Below are 20953 nucleotides of genomic sequence, written 5' to 3'. Positions count from 1 at the left end.
TTTGTAAGAAACTTTTGTTTTAGATATCCTCTTTTGATGTGGCTTAATCTCTATGGAGGAGCAACGAAACCAAAAATAACCGAAAAATGGCCTCTCGATGATCGTTTGGGACTTATTTTATGAGGCGGTGTCACGGTGCCAGTGGACACGTCTCTGCCTTACGATTTCCTCAGTCGGGAAAATTAAACGGTATGGCTGTGTTCTTTTTTTTTCATTGAGTTTTTATTTAATTTTTTTATTCATATTAATACCTTGTGTTTTTGTTGATGCATTAGCATGTACTTCAGACTTAATTATTTGTTTCTCTCTCTCTCTCTCTCTCTCTCTCTCTCTCTCTCTCTCTCTCTCTCTCTCTCTCTCTCTCTCTGGTAACTGCTAACTTGTAGGTCGGGGTTGGGGGCTATGTAAGAAGTCTCTTTGAAGCTTGCGGAGTAGAAGTCATGAAAAATTGAAAATTATTACTATTAATACATTTAAAACTTTTCGTTGACAACCTTAATTTGAAAAGATGACGGTTTGCCCTTTATAATTTCAACACGTGCTTAAATTTTGCGCTTGCAATGCATTTTGTGTTCAAGGTGAGCATGACTTTTTCATTCGAAATGACATTAGTTCATAGAGGTTGGAACTTGGAAATGGAAATGTACTGTCATACGTATTTTCGTCATATTGCGTTGAACTGAATAGGAGACGTCATTAAAAATCATGCTGTCTAATCGACGTTCGCGTTGAAGACAGGAAGAAAAAGGCAGATTGATGCAACACTACAGTGTTGAGTGCGGAGGCAACAGCAAGAGGATGCAACGTCTGGTAATGAGGGGTAACCATGGCAACCACCCCACTAGGACCCTCAGTTTGGATAATAATGGCACATTGCAGAGTCAGTGTGGGTGAAAGAGAGATTCCGTGAACCAGACGCCCAGAGAAAGAGATGGAGCTCAAGCTTGTAGGAAAGAGAGAGAGAGAGAGAGAGAGAGAGAGAGAGAGAGAGAGAGAGAGAGAGGGGGGTGGCGGGAGACAGGCAGGTGATATTGGTAAAAACCATTAGCACTAAGCATAATAAAAAGATTTTATAAAGAAGCTGGGTGAGTTCTGCTGCGTGTCAGTTTTGGAGTTTTGCAGGTATATATAGATCTGTGTCCTTTTATTGGGAACCACTATTTGATTTCAGTAATGTCGTTGAGCTGAATTCCTCCTTTGATTTTTACACATTTAAATAAGAAAAAACTTTTGTAGGAAAGGAGCTTTGGGTAATAGCTTTGCCAAATAGCATATTAGAAACAAAAACACTTGACCCCCGACTGACTTCTCGCCGAAAGTATGACGTCGCAGGTCTGGTGATGTAGGAATTTGGTTGGCATGACTGTGATGTATTGTGATTTTACCCTGTGCAGTGCTTTGTGTCCTCTAGAGCACAGGGTCTCTTTATTAGGAATTAAAAGTGAAAACATAGTTCTTTTTGTACCAGATACAAGGCTAGTCTGTGCGCAAGACCCCATTACGCTGCATCCAGACGCGGCCCCTCGAGGAATTGGTAACTTTAGACCAAATCCACCTGTGCAGGATATTAGACTCGTATACTACTCAATCGGTTCCTTTCTCTACTGAAGCTGCCAGCAGACAGACACAGTCCGTCTGTTGTATATGCACACTGGGCCTTGGCTTTGTTCTTGAACGCTCCGTTCTTGTGCTGCCCTCGGTCGGGGGATGTCCTTCCTTCACTTGATTAACAGTAGCACGTTGCTGTGCGACTCACTGTTATATTCTAATAAGTGAAAACAATTCATTAGCTATTATCTGTGGCGTTCTGTTTATTTTTGCATACAGTACGTACTTTAGAATGAGATATTCAAGAGTCTGCTTTCATGTTGGACAAGCAGTATGTGATAGTGACAAAGAAATAATTAAGCACAATACGGATACGGGTAAGTCGACACGTATATGGATCCATAAACTTTTCCCGGGAGTGGTAAAGTGTGGAAATTGCGCCAGACCCTTTAAAAGATCATTAGAGCCGAAAAGAACGTCACTGGATCCTTGCAATCAATAATTTCTTAAATTGTAATGAATACGGCAAGAGTTATTCGCCACTTGTATTCTTGCCCTCACTACTTCAGCATTGCAACCAGAAAAGATGTGACTGCCGTAAGAAATAGGTTGAGAATTGTGCTATTCAAGAGTGGTTGAAAAGGTGGACAGGTGCTGCTCTCTTAGTTTCGAAGGTGAATGTGCCCCTTTTGTTGTATCTTAATTTGAACAGATTTTGTTATTACAGCCAACATTCCCTCGACGCCTTCCTTGTCCATTGGCTGGCATCTGCTTCTCGCATTTTATTGTAATCTCGCCGCCGCCTCGATGATTTCCTCTAGTTTTTTTGGATACATCTTCTATTGAAAGACGGCATATCCGAATGCATTGAAAGGCATCATGAATCCACTGAGACACATGATTATAATATCGTGACTGAATGCGCTGAAAGGCAATTTACCGAATGCACAGAAAGACACAACATCCGAATGCAACTGTGAAAGGCGTGGCACGCGATTCTGAATGATTTAGAAGTATCCCCTATGGCCATTATATAAGGAATCTTGGTAAGCAGGGAGGGATGGTCCTGTGTGTTGTTCCGCACTAGTGAACGTAAGTGCTAAATTCTATTTCTTGTGCATCGTGACTGTTGGTTTTAGATCACGATTTGTTGAATTCCCTCGTTCTCCTCTTTTTCTTTGGTATTTTCGTATTCAAATTTGAATCGTCGTCAACTGCCAGACTAATCTGCGTTTAGGTCATTAAAGCCGAAATAACTGGTTTTAGTTTTCTGTAAAAGAAAACTGTTGAGATGGCTATTTGTCTGTCCGTCCGCACTTTTCCTGTCCACCTCAGATCTTAAAAACAACTGAGGCTAGAGGACTGCAAATTGTATGTTGATCATCCACCCTCCAATCATCAAACATACCAAATTGCAGACCTATAGCCTCAGTAGTTTTTATTTTATTTGAAATTAAATTCGACTACGATCGTGCGTCTGGCATCGCTATAGGTGTCAACAACACAGGCCACCACCGGGCCGTGGCTGAGAGTTTCATACAACATACGCTGTACAGAAAACTCGATTGCGCCGAAGAAACTTCAGCGCACTTTGTACTTGCTTTATATATTTGGAATAAAGCTCAGTCTTGAAAGCTCTGGTGTGGAAATCCCTTCGTTCTCAATTGTTCTGCTGATAACTTGCATATTCCAAATTGGGAGTAACTTCTCGTATTTTGAAGCAAGGCATTCGAGCAACTTCTCATTCTATATGTATATATGTATTCAACTTGAATGAGGAAAGGTTTTTACGGCTTCAGGATCCAGTTTCTGTACCGTGTTACTGGAGCTGTTCACACCATCATGGGCGTTCTTATCTTGCCAGCTTTATGATGTTACGTTTTCTCTGTGTAATATCTTTTCTTTTAGAAAGAATGGTTCTACTGCCCTGTTCAGCATATTTCATAGTGAAATTATTCTGTCCCGAAATTTTGTTTGCAGTAGAGGCCACTTTTGCGAAATAGCGATTATAAGTTAAAACCTTACGAATGTTTGAGCCGATGTTAAACTTCATGAAATGAGTACATACTTAGGTACATATACAGGTATGTAGTGCAGAAAACAGTACAATAATGATATTGGAGCGAAGACAATTTAAATGTTCGGCACCAAAGATTGTTAATGACTAATCGTGTAGATACATTAGTGGTATTGCCTCAGTTATAATTTCAAACTAAAGGATTGTGATAACGAGCTGCTCACATACAGAAAATGGTGGACGAGAATTTCTTAGGTGGAAATTGGTGTACAAATGTTATTAACCACCAAGTTGACATCTTGTACATATTTTAATTATGCACAAGTGTTCCACTAGGTTTTCTACCATGTTACCCAAAATGTGCATTCTAAATTATAAGCTCATCCACCATTATTCTCAGTAACCTCGCACTGGATTAGAATTGCTTTTCAAATAACCAGTTCATAATATGATTCTGATGTAAGACATTAAGTTAGTTGAAATTTTAACAGGTGTTACTGTTGACAGTTGAATAGGTTTTAATAATACTGACGTATAGTCTGAAAATATTCCTGTGCATTAATTTTGCGAATAGCATGTTGAGGACTCGTCTACGAATTCGTAGCGTCCCATTCTTACTTTTAATCATTGGTCAGTTATTAGTTAGTATACAGTGCTTTTACATTGCCAAGTACTGACAACCTTTATCTCTTTCAGGCCGCTGCTCAACCTTGCACCGTGAAGTCCTGTTAAAGCAAGATGTGGACGAGATGTTGCCTTGTAGTTGGTCCCACTGAACGAACCGAGGCCCATTTTGAGAATCCTTCAAGCCAGCCTGGGGACATTTGGACACCACCGGCGTGTTCAAGGGATACAGTGATGTGTAATTTCGTGTTTCTTTAAGGTCGATAGTTTGTGTGTGTGTGTGTGTGTGTTTGTGTGTGTGTATGTGTGTCTGTGTGATTGTTACTGGGAAGGAAGTGTTTAAATGGCCGAGGATTTGTGATGTGGTGGAGTTGGTGGTGGTGATGCAGCAGCACATCCAGTCTTCGGTAGGCAAGGACTTTGATGATCCTGCATGTCAAGTGAGGTGACATCAGCACAACCACTTCAAATGAACTCTTATCAACGTAAGTATTATTTTGTTTCGTATTGACCAATAAGAAGGGTTGCGCATTTTAACACGTGTTAACATAAATTAGCATCCAGCTACTTTTGAAAGACTGGCTAAGTTCCATTTAGCTGAAATGGATGTTTCAGTAAGTGTTATTCTTACTTAGTACTCATATGGTATTCTGAATAATTTAAGAGTGATTGCTTAGATAAACTAATAAAGATGGCTTGTCTTGGTGGCTAAATGTAGATGAAAGTAATATTCAGTGAAGTTTTCAACTTTAGTTTGCAGAGAAAACCTGTAAAAATTTGGCAGAGTCCGAGAAAGCGCTTAATAAGGTTGCCGGTTGAGTTTTCGTTTTTGGTTCAAGACAGCAAGTTAAATTGAGTCGAGGCTAAGGCAGCATCTGAATTTGATGCGGGATAAACATGGGGCTACTTTTTCCAAGGTGTCTGGCTACGTTCGAAGTATGATTAGCTCTGTTGGAGGCCTTTTCTTATTTGAGCCGATGAGGTGGCGCTTATTTAAGCCTACCAAGAGCAGCCACAAACGAAATTTGTGGGCCATTTTCCAAGAAATAAGAGGTAGAATACGAGTAAGGGAAGTTGTTCCGAGAACTGGAGACCGATCTTATCGCTTTCATCTTCCGAAGTGGATACAAGGGAAAAGCAAACTTAACGAATACGTTGTTGTGAACTGTTCTTGCAGGATGTTGATGTTGATGTCGGTTCTGCAGCTTTCTCGTATCTGGTGTGAGCCAGACTTATCGTTAGACCCTGATTTAACTAAGGTCTCGAAAAACTAGGAGGGGAAAAGATGCGTGATTAAAGTGTGAAAGCATTGATAAGCTTACCTTTCAAGGGATAGAAGGCTACTAGGATCTGCAAAAACAAAATCAGCAGGAGAATTCGAAGCATTGGCTTATGAGAGGAAGAAATGTTTGCGTCTAATCCATAAGTAACTGTTTGAATTATAAATGATAGAAAAAAGTTATTTTGCTCCTTAAGTTCCTTGGTCTTCAAGCAAAATGATAGGTATGACTTCAGAAAGCTGTTACTAGGGATTCAGAGGTTCAAGCAGAAGAAGGGAACGGTAAAACCCGATGATATTTTTTTCTTTTTTTTCACTAGGTGCTGGAAGTATTAAACAAATCCCTAGCTGTCATGGGTAAGTAAGGTAAGGTAGTTAATAAACATCTTTCGGCATTAGGAGAGTGCATTTAGCCCGCACAGTATTAATCTGCTGTCTTTTCTGAAGTCTGGGGTAGATGAAGGCATGTTACACTAGATTCATAATTCTAGTAAATAATGTGAGAGAGAGAGAGAAGTATTGGTATTATTAGTACTGTACATGAAGAGTTTTCCCTAATATTGATGCATACGGTAACAAGAGATACGGTATTTTAAGACTTGATGAGTGAGAACTCTGTCATGGTCTTCCCCCCCCCTCTCTCTCTCTCTCTCTCTCTCTCTCTCTCTCTCTCTCTCTCTCTCTCTCTCTCTCTCTCTCTCTCTCTCTCAGCCTCTTGGATCCTTGTGTTGTGAAGCGGCCATTTATTCTCGGCCCCTAATTGAACCCCATTATTTCTTGCCCCCAAGAGCGAACCTTATGTCCGGTCTTTTGAAGAGTCTCGTTCATTTTGTACTTCCTATGGAGGTAGGTATTACTTGTGTTCTTTCTCCTCCTCCTCCTCCTCCTCCAATTTAGTACTAGAACGGTAGCTGTCATCTCCCCACCCCCTTACCATTTCCTTGTTGGTACTGTGGGTTAACATTTTTATGAAATAGTAAGCCACCACCATAGTCATTTCTTTTGTTTTATTAGCCCAGATCAAGAAGTCTACTAGAGTGGCTGAAACCCTGGCCTTTTATTTTATAATAAAAGTAAACTAATTAAGATGCAGAAAATTGGTTATAACGATATTTTCCATTATTTGCTGAGAAATACTAGCTTCAATTTCTGCTGTCACCTGTAGGAGTAATCGAAATGGTCAGACTGACGATGTTCCACAACCCGAACGCAGTAATCTGACTTGTCAAATCGAAGGTCCATGTGATCTATGCGGGTACAAGACTTACTTCAATTCGGGCACAGCCTGGGTTACTAAGAAAACTCTTCTCTCTCTCTCTCTCTCTCTCTCTCTCTCTCTCTCTCTCTCTCTTTTCCTTTTGCTTAGTGTCACACGTTGTTGGTCTCCCTCTCCCCGTCCCTCTCCCTCCTTCCTCTATAACTTAGCCTGAGCAGCAGTGACTAGGGCCTTCGGTGTGCTGGTCATCAGATGGTTACAATGACTCCCTGGAGCTTGTCCCAGTTGCCATGGCTACAGCGGCCGCTATGAATAGCTACCGCTGAGATATTCTCATAAAAATCTGATGTCATTCATTTAATATTTGACAGTTTGCTCAGCCCTCAATGCACCCATGGATAGGCCTCGTGCTTTTATGTGTGGCTTCCACTGTTTTTTTTTTTTTCTGGATGATATACTGTAGACTGTTGAATGTTTTCTATCAGTTTTTGCTGAGATGTCTGGAAAATGTGTGCCTTATATTGCTGCCATTGTTCCCTTGTAATACTCCTTCGTAATCAAGAGATATAACCTTCCCTAAGTATTAGCCTTCGTAACTTTGTCTCAAGTTTGAAGTACGATAACTGTGTATGTTGACCATTTCGTTGCAACCTCTCTGCCATGGGCACCTCCAAACTACCGCGTTTGTAACAAGTCTCGTTGGAAGATTGTTTTAAATTTACTTTAAAATTTGATTGATTCATCAAGATAATACAGGCAAAAGGATGACTGTGGATAAGTGTGACTTGAAGTAAATTATTACATTGTACTTGAATCACCGATCTCGCCCTCAGCGGTCTTCCATGTTGTATGATACTTTTTTAATTTGTACGTGGATTATCAGTCTTACGACTGACAAGTGTCGATTATATTGAAGCAATGGATTTTGATATTGGTAAACAATGCTTTCGCCATTTCCTTATTCCGTGTTACAATATTCACATTTTCTAGGGCTTTTTCCCCTAGGTCTTGAAACTAATCCAAAATAATTTCACGCATGAAATCTTTGCAGTGTTTATTTAATTGTGGTTATTTTAAAGATTCTGCCATAAAGAGGTTGAGAAATCCTGTTGTTACTAAAAAATGGCATTTCAACTTGAAAGAAATCACTTCCTAATCATTTTTCTTTGTATAGTTTCCGTAAACCTTTTAAAAGTATGGTCAAGAAAGCTGATAGAGCAATGGCATTTTTATTTTTAAAAATCACACCTCATATATTGGCACATCATCCTTCGGGAGAATATAAGCTTCTTTGCTACATGTTGAGGTTCTGGTCCACAAGTATGCGATTAATAGTTGCTAAATATTCAACAGAGGACAGATAGGACCCTGAGTGCTTGAGTATGTTCAGAGCTCAAGAAGAAAAGGGTAGAGGGGATATTAACAATGAGCGAGTGTCGGGCGCATGTAAAGCCTTATGACCTTCAGGTAAATTGTGGAAGGGGGCGTAGTTCCCACGCAGAGCCTACTAGTCAGTCTTCTTGTGCTCATTCTTCCAGGAGATCCTGTCAGTATTTCAGGAGTCTGGTAAAAGGTCAGATTGATGCTAGGTAGCTGTTAACCAAGACTAAATCTATTTTCTCCTGCATAGTGTTAAGTACCGTAGGCCGTAAGACGTTTGAAGTGCTGTTATGTCATTGTGAAACTTATCTATCGGTGGGCGTGCGCGGCGCCTGCTTGTAAACTGGACACACACATTTTCCCCGCTTCAGTTTGCTGCGTTTATTGTGGAATAGAAAAGAGAGAGAGTGCTTGGCAAAATTCGCAACCGATAATTTCGCTCGACGAATTCGGAGATACGAAGCATGCGGCCCTGCTGCTTTCGACCACATTAAAAAAAAAAAGGCTGGCGTTAAACCATTTGTTTTGCAGGCCATTCGAGAGCAAGTTCTCCCCCTCCTCCGGATGCTCTGCAATAATGATTATAACCGACAATGCCCCTCGTGCATTGTGCTTGTAGGAAGAAGGGAAAAAATGAGACGATTACGGTAAATGGCTCGGTCGGTCGCTGATCAGGATAGTCAGTGTAGCTTGCCATGAGGTGGTTTCTCTCCTATCCATTGGTGTCAGCATTTGTGTAGGACATGCTCTTACGTTCTTATCTTAATCTACGGCGCCGGAGTTTCTTAACAAGATGTCAAGGTTCTCGATGGAATGTTTTACTGACGTGTGCTGGCAGTTGTCTCGGGTATGTGGGGCGTGACAGCTGCTGAAAGTTAAAATACAAGAGGGTAGTTCCGCGATCTTGCTTCAGGTGTAGTTATATCCGCTTTTAGCTTCCCTTTGCCTTCCATTCATTTGCACATCCGGAGAATTTTCCATTCATCCGGTCATTCATACTTTTCATTTCGTTGGGGTTCAAGTAATTATTGCATGCAGCCTCCGGTCATTCCCACACGATATTGCTGTACCTAGCTTAAGGATGTCGGAGGGGTTAGAGGACGCACCTGTGGGGGTAGGGATGGGGGAGATCGCCTGCGGGTAAATTCGGACATAGATTATGGGATAGCTAGGAAAAGGGGGGGATGGTAGAGGGAGGAGGGAGGGAGGCGGGTGGGCGTTAAATGTAATTCCTCACTTGCCACATGGAGTCTGCCACACTCTTCTTCCTTGGATATCTTTGCCTCTTTACCTCTCCCTCTCCCTCTCCCTCGTCCAGTTTCATAACCTATTAACCTACTGTTCAGGTAACCCACATTTCTGCTTTTCTCTGTGAGATACTTTAGATGAACACCCATTTGAAAGATGGGTTGAGTAGACACTGGATTTGTCTGAAAATGCAAGTAAGCTCCTCTGGAAATGTTATGGATATAGTTACGCCTGTCACTCCCATTCATGATGCGTCAAAGTTCCTTTAGTGTGTAGTAATTTCATGGTCTTTTAAGGGACATTTTAGTGATGGGATACTTTTGCATAACGTAGTTAGGGTTCGTAAATGAACATGCAAAGATATCCAGTGTTACTGGAATCAAAAATAGTTCTAGTTTTGTAATTCTCTCTCTCTCTCTCTCTCTCTCTCTCTCTCTCTCTCTCTCACAGAGCCAGGTAGCTACCTCTCGTACTGCATGACTAATCACAGGGTCATCTAAAAATGTACTGTTCATAGTAACCAGTGAGCAAGTAGTTCATAGTTCGTTTTCTCTCTCTACGTGACGTGATGGTTGGTTCTGGCTCTGCCTGGTCAGAATATTGCTTTCTGCGGTGTCTGCTTGACTAGTCCAAGCTTTGTCCACGTATCTTGTGGCGGCTGCCTTGCTCAGTGATCATTCGTGTAATTATCTAGAGACGATTAAGTATGCTTGGGCGCTTTGTGTAGGGTACACCCGTTTTCTGTAGCTTAGTCCTCCCCATACCCCCTTCCTGCATGTTGGGGGCACCTGTCGGTCAACGCCAGATGCCATGCGAGGCCGGGCGCCCTTGCTGCAATAATGACCACATGCTGTCCACTACAGGAAAATTGCTCATATCCTTAAGAGAAGTGCGGGCAGTGGAGGAGAGGCTTCGGTCAACATCTGCCGTTGCTTGCAAGGCGGGAATTCAGGCCGGTTCGGAGGTGCAAAGCGACTTCACATACACGCACGCACGCACGCACCATCGCACAGCAGTATAAAGGGGTATGTTTTTTCGGGGGAGGGGGACGCTGTCGGCGTAAGCGTGAAGAAAGGCATTATTTTCTGGTTGTGATATGGTACAGACTGGGTGCAATAGATTTCAGTTTATCGTCCCAGCTTGCGTCTCCTGTTGAACCAATACAGTTGATTTATTTAATAGGTGAGTTGTCAGCCATGTCAATTCATTTCTGGGCCTAATTTCAAAATTATATTCACTTCAAATTTTAATGTGATCCGAGTACTTTTCAGTTGCTCGCTCTCACTCAGGAAGTGCAGTATGGATGGTGTACTACTGTATATATTTCCACGAATAGTTTCACACCCTCAGTAAAGGCTGTAGAACTCATTGCCTCTGGCAACAGTTAAAAGACTTGTTACTCTCTCTCCACTTGTCCCTTGGTGTTGAAAAACAGCAAGAATAAAAAAAAAAACTGCGGTCAGTGGCCACATCTAGAAATCGAAGGTAGGATCACATCCGTCCGTGACGGAAGGTGTCTTCTGAAACCAACCACGACCACAAGTCTCCATCCCAAAAAGTGTCATTTTGCTTAGTTTTCTAAGCAATTGTGGAAGACCAGACAGACGCATAACTGAAGGGTGTATGCGATATCCAAACTGCTGAGTTGTCCATGACATTTTCCGTGTCCATATCGTACGTTAATCTGAATTGGGAAATAAGTAAGGAATGAAGTGGAATCCAGCATTCCGAATACTTTTTGTTGGTTTGAAATTTTAAGGTATTTGTCATGATTATTTAGCTTGTCCAATGTGTAGTGTACCCCTGTCAGGCCAATAACAACTTGCCTATCATCCTCTGTGCCCTAGGCACACTATAAATATGGAATTCTTAAACACCGATGTATTTGCTATAATTGAGTTGCTTTGTTAATAGCTTGTGTTCTGTAAAGAAAACTGGGATGCTTAGTGACATTGTAGGATGTCATTCATCTCGGAAACTCCGAATGGTGGGTTTCAGAATGTGTATGAGACATTAGTTCAGACTTTGGATGCCCCTGCCAGCACAAGGCTAGTGTAATTTAAACTGTATGAAAATACTTGGAATTGTGAGAAAAGATAATGCACTTGGCCCATCTACAGTAAGTTTTTTTTTTTCGGTGAGGGTCTTTGAGGATTGTTACATAATGATTCCTGAGCTAATGCTGTGCGCGCCCTCACACTGTCACACAAATTGAGTGTAGTTTAGCAGTAGAATATCACATGACAGTGTATAATGGGGGAAAGAGCTCCAGTTATTAGAAGTATAGATAACCTAACTGCGTGATTACTTAAGGATGGTCAACATGTTAGGTTCATCTGGTGTAGTTTTGCACTAGTATGTTGTACAGATTTTTCACCCAAAGACAAGGGTTTTCTGTGGGTGCTTGCACTTCTAGATTCATAACTTGCGTGCCCAAAATATTGCGCCGGGCTTTTTTTATTTTTTTTACACTAGTAACTGATTTGCTTGTACTGTAGTGCTATACTGGCAAGTTTTTACATTGCATGCAGTATTGTGCGTTCTGCTGCTTGAAGGATTTTGTTTCAAGTAATATAATGAACACTGGGTGCTTGTATATAAGAAAGTAATCTGGTACATAAGTAGTGATTTTCAAATAGCGTTAAAAAAAAGACCTACAATAGGATGTTTTAATTTTTCTTGTTATTGTATGGCCATTATCGCAGAATAATATATTAAAGATTAAATCCTATAATTGAGGAGAGGTTAAGATACGTTTAATGTAGGTAGTTGTTTATGTACATCAGATGTGACAGGTGCAGAATTTTGATAAAGGGTTTCGAGACGAACAAACTGGTTTTAGGAGAAACGAGTTACACGGATCAAATATATACAGTATGTTAAGACATATTATGTAGCAGTGTATGAAATTCAAAAATCCCTTTCTGTTGGCTTTGTTTATTACAAGAAAGAATTTGACAGCTTCCACACACCAATATTTTGGAAGGTATTAACGTCACTGTTACATCCTTGTTAAATAAGTAAGGCTAACTGAAGTTGTCCATGAACGAAGTTGATGGAAAGTTTTTTATATATATATATATATATATATATATATATATATATATATATATATATATATATATATATATATATATATATATAATAAATATATATATATATATATAATATATATATATATATATATATATATATATATATATATATATATATATATATATATATATATATATATATATACATACATACATACACATCAGTGTGTTTTATGTAGGTATAACAGATGTTATGCAATGACCAGAAAACAAAAACGCAGAAGATCAATGGAGTGGTAAGAGAAGCGCAAACAAACAAAAATGCGGAGTCTAGGCCTAGTAATGACGAGTCCCTTGTGTTGAGTGTGCCTCTAGGAGTAGGCCTAAGCGATGTCAATGACCTCCCGTGCCAGACAAGAGAAGCCTGCCAAGCCGTTCCTGTTTATTTTTATCTTTGTCCTGCTGCGACGGATTGTGTTGGTTGCGATGCTCTTGTCTTGCTTTTCGCTCTTTCGTCCCATCTGCTGTAGAGGTAGGCTTTGATTTCTTTCGGAAACGTTCCTTGCCTTCCCCCATCCCCTCCCCTTCCCCCTCTTAACTCGAAGTACTGTTTAGGCCTATTTTGCAAAGACTGCGTAGATAGTTTAGGCCTAGTTTGCAATGGCGTATAGTCACTTTAGGCCTCATTTGCAGACGCGATTTTTTCCTTATTAACAAAGAATTGCGTTGTAATGCTTTCATATACATTTTTAAACAGTATCAATATGTAACAAAGTATGCAGCGTAATCAGTAGTGTCGTATTACAAATGTTATCTTGTATCATAGCAACAAGAGCATTACGTAAGGTTTAGTAATCAATCATTATAAATCCTTTATTCTCGCCTAAGCTTAAGTTTTATTATCTCCACCACTTCCCTTATCAAAGTTGACACGGATTTTAACGCCACCTAGTACGAGACCGAAAGGAACAACCGCGTAACTATTTTCCTTGTAATGAATTATGCCTTCTGCCTCTGTAATACGATGACCTGAGCCAGTAACATAAAATAAATCTTTTTGCTTAAGCCTAGAGGCTCATCGGGAAGTGACCGTAGGGATTCCGTGTAATAGCTATGAAAAATGAGCATCACGATTAAGTTGAAGGTAAGAAATGGCATCGCATTTTACGATTTGGAAGCACGGTACCTAGGACTTGGATTTTCTAACCAATTACTATAAAAGTCTGTTCGGTGTCTGTTAGTACTGGTTTGTAAGAAGAAACTGGTAATTTTATTAAGGAAAAATTGGAAAACGCGATTAGGAGTTGGATGGGTTTGACGATGCTATCTTAACCCCAGAGGGTAGAACCATCTACCAGATAAAGTAGGCGTATGTTACCATGACTGATGCTACGTTTGCAGTGACAAGTGAAATGCTCCCTTGAATATCAATCACCCCGGCTTCTTTTGTCTTGGTCACACTAATAGGACTGTTCGAAGATTGGCTTACATTATTCTTCCTATATATATATATATATATATATATATATATATATATATATATATATATATATATATATATATATATATATATATATATATATATATATATATATATATATATATATATATATATATATATTGATATATATATATATATATATATATATATATATATATATATAGATATATATATATATATATATATATATATATATATATATAGATATATATATATATATATATATATATATATATATACTGTATATATATATATAATATATATTTGTATATGTGTGTATGTATGTATGTATGTTACGGGCCGTGTAGGCCTAAGTGAAGTAGTTTTTAGGCCTATACCATCACTGGTACGCTCATATGACGCAAAATACCGATGTGGTGTATGTGTAAGGATGCCTTCTGATACATATTTTGGATAGTAGATCATGGATCTTGAACCTTTTGCATAGGTCATTACTCCCATGATAATTTTAGAATAATAATAATCAGAACTGTGAAACCTCGTTGACTTGACCTGTCTTTGTCTGTATTTTGCCCTAATATACTGTACACATAGGAATTGTATGCCGTTAGAACAGGCAACGTGTTCTGTAGATATTTGTAGATTGTCTTAACGAATATTTTTTTTTACTAAAAGAATTATCTTGAAATTCAGTGTAGCCAGATAATCTTTTGAAAATCTCTCTCTCTCTCTCTCTCTCTCTCTCTCTCTCTCTCTCTCTCTCTCTCTCTCTCTCTCTCTGCAGTTGCTGTGCCTCGAACAAATAATGAAAAAGCATCGGTTCCTCTTGTTTGACAACTTATAATTATTGGCTTTTACAAGTTGCTTATCGTATATTACGCTGTTTACGTTGATCTAGAAGTGGTTCCTTTCTAGACGGGAAGTACTTAGGCCTATCTTGCCTTCTCTACGGCCAGGAGGGGAAACTTACTCTTTTTTTTCGTTTTTTGTGAAGGGGAGCGACTTTATTCTTTTAATTTTACTTCTTTTGGTTGTCTAGCTGTTTACAGCTGTCACCGCTGTGTTTGTAGTTGTGTATATGGTGACGTAGGAGGAAGACCCTACAATAATATATATCTGAAAATGACTATATATATATATATATATATAATATATATATATATATATATATATATATATATATATATATATATATATATATATATATATAATATATATTATATAATGTATAATTCATTATAAATGTTTGTGTCTGTCCTTTTTGAAGTTTAAAGACTGAGGAAAACAAGATTGGTAACGAAATTTCATATTGAGCAACTCATTCTATCACTGGAGAAAATGAGGGTTTCTGAATGAAGAAATACATTGGGTATTCTGACCCCCCCTCCCAGTGACTAGTATTTAGTGGAAACAGTTGATTCTCTCTCTCTCTCTCTCTCTCTCTCTCTCTCTCTCTCTCTCTCTCTCTCTCTGGACACTGCCATAGGCCTACTACTGTTGAACGCTTAAAAAAATGACCCGGTAGGCTTAGTCACGTCCCCCCATACCCCTGTTATCCTGAACTCATAAGTCCTCTTTAGAGGCCTATCTCCCTTCCCCGCCCCCACAACCCATCTGCTTAGATATAATACCGTTAGTGCTGATCTTCCTGCTAAGTGGAATTTTGGTGTCTTTCGGCAAGCAGTAACAAATACCCCAGACACCATGAAATATGAATAGAGAAAGAATGAGATGTAGTGGCGTGATAGTGGTAATGTAAACAAGGCTGTAGGCCTATTGGGAGTGGTCATCGTAGGCCTACTTGAGCAGATGTGCAGCGCGGCGCCGGTAGTGTGTGAGGCTTACGGTGGGTGCTAAATGGGGTGTGATGTGGAAGTAGTAGTTTTGTGTGTTGGGCCAGAATAAAAGGGGCATCTAGGTATATGATAGTGTTAGTGGGGCCCAGCGAAGCCTCTCCTCCTGGAATATTCGTTCAGTATTACCGTCAGAATGACATAGCTTTGATTTTTATTTTATGGTGATCCAAGACCTCCAGAGCCCTTCCAAGACTAAGGTACCCAAAGCGAAATGAGGTCTTGTCATTTTTAGTCGTCGTTAGGTAGGATATATGCATTGTTTGACATATTAATAGTTAATCTAGTGGCGAAGGATATTTGTTTCATATGCGTAATGTGTGTTCATTCATTTATTCATTCACCTTTATTCAGGTTCGTTACAGAGAACAAGCTTGGTTATTATGGAGATGGAAAACATGATAGTCTCAGTTTTTGTTTGGAATGAAATCATTTTCAACCCCCTGTAATGCTCATTTTTCAAGATTTGTTTTGTGCGAAGTTTCACGACTCAGACGGGCAGGTAAACAAAGTATTTCATGGTCAAAATTGGAACCCAGTTTTATGGCAAAGTCTGGAAAGAATTGCATCTGCTGAAGCGGCGAAGAAGAGATTGTGATGCTGGGTCTGGAAATAAGCCTAAAATAGCTCCTCCTAACATCTCGACAGCGCCTTCACCTTTAAGAACTTCCAACCTACACGTACTTCTTGTAGGCCTATATGGTAGTTATTTTTTAACCCAGATTTTTTTATGATATACAGTTCGTTGGTGAGCTCTGGTATGAAAGAATTGGTTTTATGGCAAATCTCCCATCTCCTCATAGGAGAAAAAAAATCCACACGAAGTTAGTCTTAATTAAATCCAATATTGATTTCTTCGGGCTAGTCCTATGAGATGTCAACAGGTCTAAAAGGAAGTGCGGAAGAGAAGGAAAGTCTTATCACAGTTTCAACTTTTTTTTTTATCTTTTTTTTTTAAGACTGGGGGCCTCTGTTTCTTAACAGGGATAACCGGACAGGCTGATGATTTCAACCATTAAATTTGATAGAAATTTTGCTTGTGGATTGGAATTTATAAAAACCTTAGTAATCTCAACAGTTGAAAGAAAATATTGATATTCCTAGGCTCTTATATAGAAGTAAATGAAATGTGTGCTAGTTTGTGTATGTATATATATATATATATATATATATATATATATATATATATATATATATATATATATATATATATATATATATATATATATATATATATATATATATATATATATATATATATATATATATATATATATATATATATATATATATATATATATATATATATATAATATATATATATCTATATATATATATATATATATATATATATATATATATATATATATAAATATATATATATGTATCTATATATATATGTATCTATATATATATATATATATATATATATATATATATATATATGTATATATATATATATATATATATATATATATATATATATATATATATATATATGTAGCCATTTTACAAATATCACACATTATTATTAAAAGCAATGCAATTGTGTCTAGCGGGTCAATATCTCAGGTGGAATATGCACTGTTTGTGTTGTATCTGCATGCTTTTGTTTTTTAATATAGCCCTGTTGAAAAAACTCGTTTGGTCAATGTGTTCTTGATAAATAATGGACCATTTTCAGAAGCATCATCTGCAAATAGTTTTTTTTTTTTTTAAGGCTCCCACTGTATTTCCAGACATCGATTTTCTCCCTTTTGCCAGTTTCTTAAATAATAATCTATAAGTTGTTGGCATTATTATAGAACAGTACACACCTGCATCTGCTCAAATGTCCTTTCATGCTGCTTGTTGACGACACAGTAAATACCTTTAGATAAAAGGATCCAGTACATTAACGCGCTGCCAAATGAGTCTTGTGAGGCCGTTGGAAGTCTTAGTTTGGTTTCCTTATAACGGGGTTTTGCGATGCGCTCAAAGGAGCGTTTTTGAGCAGGCTCTCCAGCCCGGTAGCCAGTGAACGAACCCGTAACGCGTGTGATGGATTTGCACCATTAAGTTGATGAGAAATGAGGGGTTTGGAGGAGTTGAAAGGTGGTGGTGGTGGAGGTGGTGGTCGATAGTTAGAGGGATTTCGTGAATTTAGGTATTAAGGAGGCTCGAAGAAGATCCTTGCGAAAATTTCCTGTTGTCACTCTGAATCAGTTTTTTTTTAAAGGCATACAAGGGTATTTTCCTTTGCAAGTCGAAAAGTTGAAATTTAATTAATTGACAAGTGAGACATGTGTTGGGAAAATGATTCGGCCAAATTAGCCCAAAACTGCAAAGCAATCTTCAAAATAATAGCCTTTCTTCATGGTTTTCTATTGATAACCATAGTAATGACACTAATTCCAGGTAAAAATTCATCCAGCCATAATATACATATGATTTATGGATGAATAAAATTAAAATAGCACTGACCTGACGCCTTTTGGTCATTTCTTTGGCGAATCTCCACCCCCTCGGTCGTCCTGCCAATGGTCCGAGTGCTTGCCGTCATCTGCGACGGTGATTGGTGCTTGGAAGAACTGCTTTGGGTGGTATATTTACATTCTCCCTGTTCGTACACAAGATGGGTACTGTACCGATGACAGTGGCTTCTCACAGTCAAGCAGCGTTTGTTGCCCAATTGTAGATAAGTTTCCTTGAATATGTCATGTATTTTTCCCTTGGCTTTTGCGAACACTTCAGCCGTTGTTTTACAATAGAGTCTCTGTAATATAAAGTGTGACATTACGCACATAACGCTCGGATTCGTTGAACGAAGAACAGAGAAGCCAGATGGAATTATTAGAACGCGCAGATAGCTAATCGATTTTTGCCAAGGAACATTTTGTGTATGGAACGACGACGGTTACGGAGGGCGGGAGAGGGGATAGGGAGAAGAGCTCAGTCTTGTTTATATGGTCGCGGTCTTCCAAGACGCTTATGTAACTTCATTAGGACATTAAAGTAAGGCTGTATAGTACCCTCTAAGAATAGAAACCCCATGAAAATCTCCGTTATACGGGAAACTTATATGTAAAAGAATTACGGGTCGTAGCAAGAAGCTGTTGGTGGATTGGATTGAGGGTGGTTGGGGGCCGGGGTGGTGGGGGGTGGGCTGGTTATGAGAGTCTGGGAGTTCAGGGACAGACAAACGTGAGGTTGTTGACCCCTCCAGCCATCGTACACACATCGGCTCGGGTGTGTTCATTTGGGACCGAGTTCTTTATTGTTTGGTTTCGCTTATGGCCCATCTTTTTCTCTTCGCTTATGGATTTTGTCAGTCTACGGTTGTCGTACGATACGCCCTTCATCCTTTTACCTTTCCGAACGTCGATGGCTGTTTCACATCAGATTTGTCATTGTTAACGGTCTCTCTCTCTCTCTCTCTCTCTCTCTCTCTCTCTCTCTCTCTCTCTCTGTGCTAACGTATGGACTCGCTTCGTTCCCTATTCGTACTCATTCCGCTCCCAGTCTCCTAGTAAATTCTCGTGCTGGCTCTGTCTCTCTTTTTCTCCTGTCGCTCTCTCCCTTCTCCCGATCTCCAACTCTCTTCTACTCACTAGTCCTCCCCTCGTGTTCCCTCAGTTACTCCCCCTTCTCCTCCTGTTCCCCCTCGCTCTGTGTAGTGCCACGTGATCAATTAACGATGACGTAACCCCGAGGGCCATTCACAGATACCACGGAGATCGCGCATGCAATGGAGGGAGGGAGGGAGGGGGTCATATTTGTATTCCCTCCTTTCCAACGTCTCCCTCCCTTCCCCAACATAAAACGAGTTTATTCCTTCCTCTTTTGTACTTGGCCAATGGTACTATTACCTAAACCACCACCTCTGCTAAGACTTTGTACTGTCATGACTACTGTACTAATAACAACTACTAGCTACTATGTAATACCTCCTCTCTCTCTCTCTCTCTCTCTCTCTCTCTCTCTCTCTCTCTCTCTCACCAGCTGCTACCGCAGATGCCGAGGCGGTTGTGTAAGGGGGAAGGCAACTTATTAATGATGTGTGTAGTAGTAATGAGAAGTAGGCCAGACAAAGAGTGCTGCTGAGCGTCGCCGCGTAGGTTCAGAAGGGGTCGGCCTGAGAGGAGGACACTAGTGAGCTCTGAGTGGGAGAGCTCATATTTGTGCGGGATGGGCTCTGATGCACACACACACACAACAGGAGGAGAATTTTGTGAGGTGTACATGATATAGCCTACCGTCAGCATAAGGTCCGACATTCCCGTAAAGTGCCTGACTTCTGCTTCCAGCCCTGACGTTCACTGTCATTTCTTAAGAGCTCTGCTATAGGGAGAATTACCATCTGGATTCGTTTCGGATGTATGTTAGTGTACTATTTTCACCCTATTTCAGTATCGAATGATGCAGTTAGTCACTGAGTCTTTCTGTCATTGGGCTTTCGTTTGGCAGTAATACACGGACTTCTTTATAAGAATAAGAAGACTAATAATGTAGTTCCTGAATCTTGGCGAGTGTAGCCAGTATCCTAGTCGCAGAAAAACTGTAAAGCAAAGTATTCTGATCGTCTGAAAGTGTTTGGTCCCGCTGGTATATTTTTAATACAGTGGTTGCTTGTGTTTGCAGCAGTCATGTTGGTTGATAATTCAATTTATTTGTACTTCTGGTTTTTATTTTTGAGGTAGAGCAATACAATATTATGTATTTTGGTTATACTGTATATCTATCGCAGGAAACCCTTCTTGGAGCAGATTACTTTGGATTTTTTTTTTTAATGACGGATACTTAAACTGTCTTAGAAGGTTGACAGTATGGTTCAGCTCCACCTTGTTCATGACATTTTATCAGTGAACTATAATGGATTAGTTTAGTCCAGTTCTAGAATTGTCATTTTTTAGAAATTCCTCCACCATTAATTTGACCTTAAATTGACCTGAACCCAGCAAAGCGACAAATTAAAATTCCTTACTACTCGTGTAAGGTCAAGGTTGATGACCGCACTGGCTAAAAAAATTCCTGGTCACACACACACACACACATACACATACACACACACACACACACCTCGATGTGAAATAAGAGATTGAAGATCTCTGTTGTTCTTGTCACCCACATCCCTTGAAGTGATAGAAATGGTGAGGCAGGAAGACTTGAGGTCTTGCATTGAAAGAAACCGCTCAATATGGGACATACACATCCCTCACTTTGCAGAGGCTTGGATACACGACCTGTTTAAGACTAAAGCCTAAGAACCTTCAGCAAACATAACCATACACTGCGATCTCGACCTAAAACTC

The 20953-nt window shown here is 39.5% G+C and overlaps 1 protein-coding gene across 15 annotated transcripts in view; it reads left to right on the top strand.

Moving 5' to 3' along the window:
• LOC136831376 (uncharacterized) overlaps positions 1–20953 on the top strand; it is a 1849518-nt gene that overhangs the window by 1790384 nt on the left and 38181 nt on the right. For 11 of the 15 annotated variants that reach the window (XR_010850855.1, XR_010850856.1, XR_010850858.1 and 8 more), the window contains one exon: positions 4262–4674. Coding sequence is in view for 5 of the 15 variants with exons in the window: in XM_067091726.1 (XP_066947827.1) it covers positions 4623–4674 (52 nt within the window). In the remaining 10 variants the exon portion in view is untranslated. Of the gene's footprint in view, positions 1–4261; positions 4675–12653; positions 12880–20953 lie in introns of those variants that run through there. The other 4 variants (XM_067091722.1, XM_067091725.1, XM_067091724.1 and 1 more) reach the window with 4 other exon arrangements.

Source organism: Macrobrachium rosenbergii, chromosome 48, assembly GCF_040412425.1.
Source record: "Macrobrachium rosenbergii isolate ZJJX-2024 chromosome 48, ASM4041242v1, whole genome shotgun sequence".
In the NCBI taxonomy this organism is placed as follows: domain Eukaryota; kingdom Metazoa; phylum Arthropoda; class Malacostraca; order Decapoda; family Palaemonidae; genus Macrobrachium; species Macrobrachium rosenbergii.
Note: the sequence above shows the minus strand (reverse complement) of the source record. Positions and strands in the feature narration are given on the sequence as shown.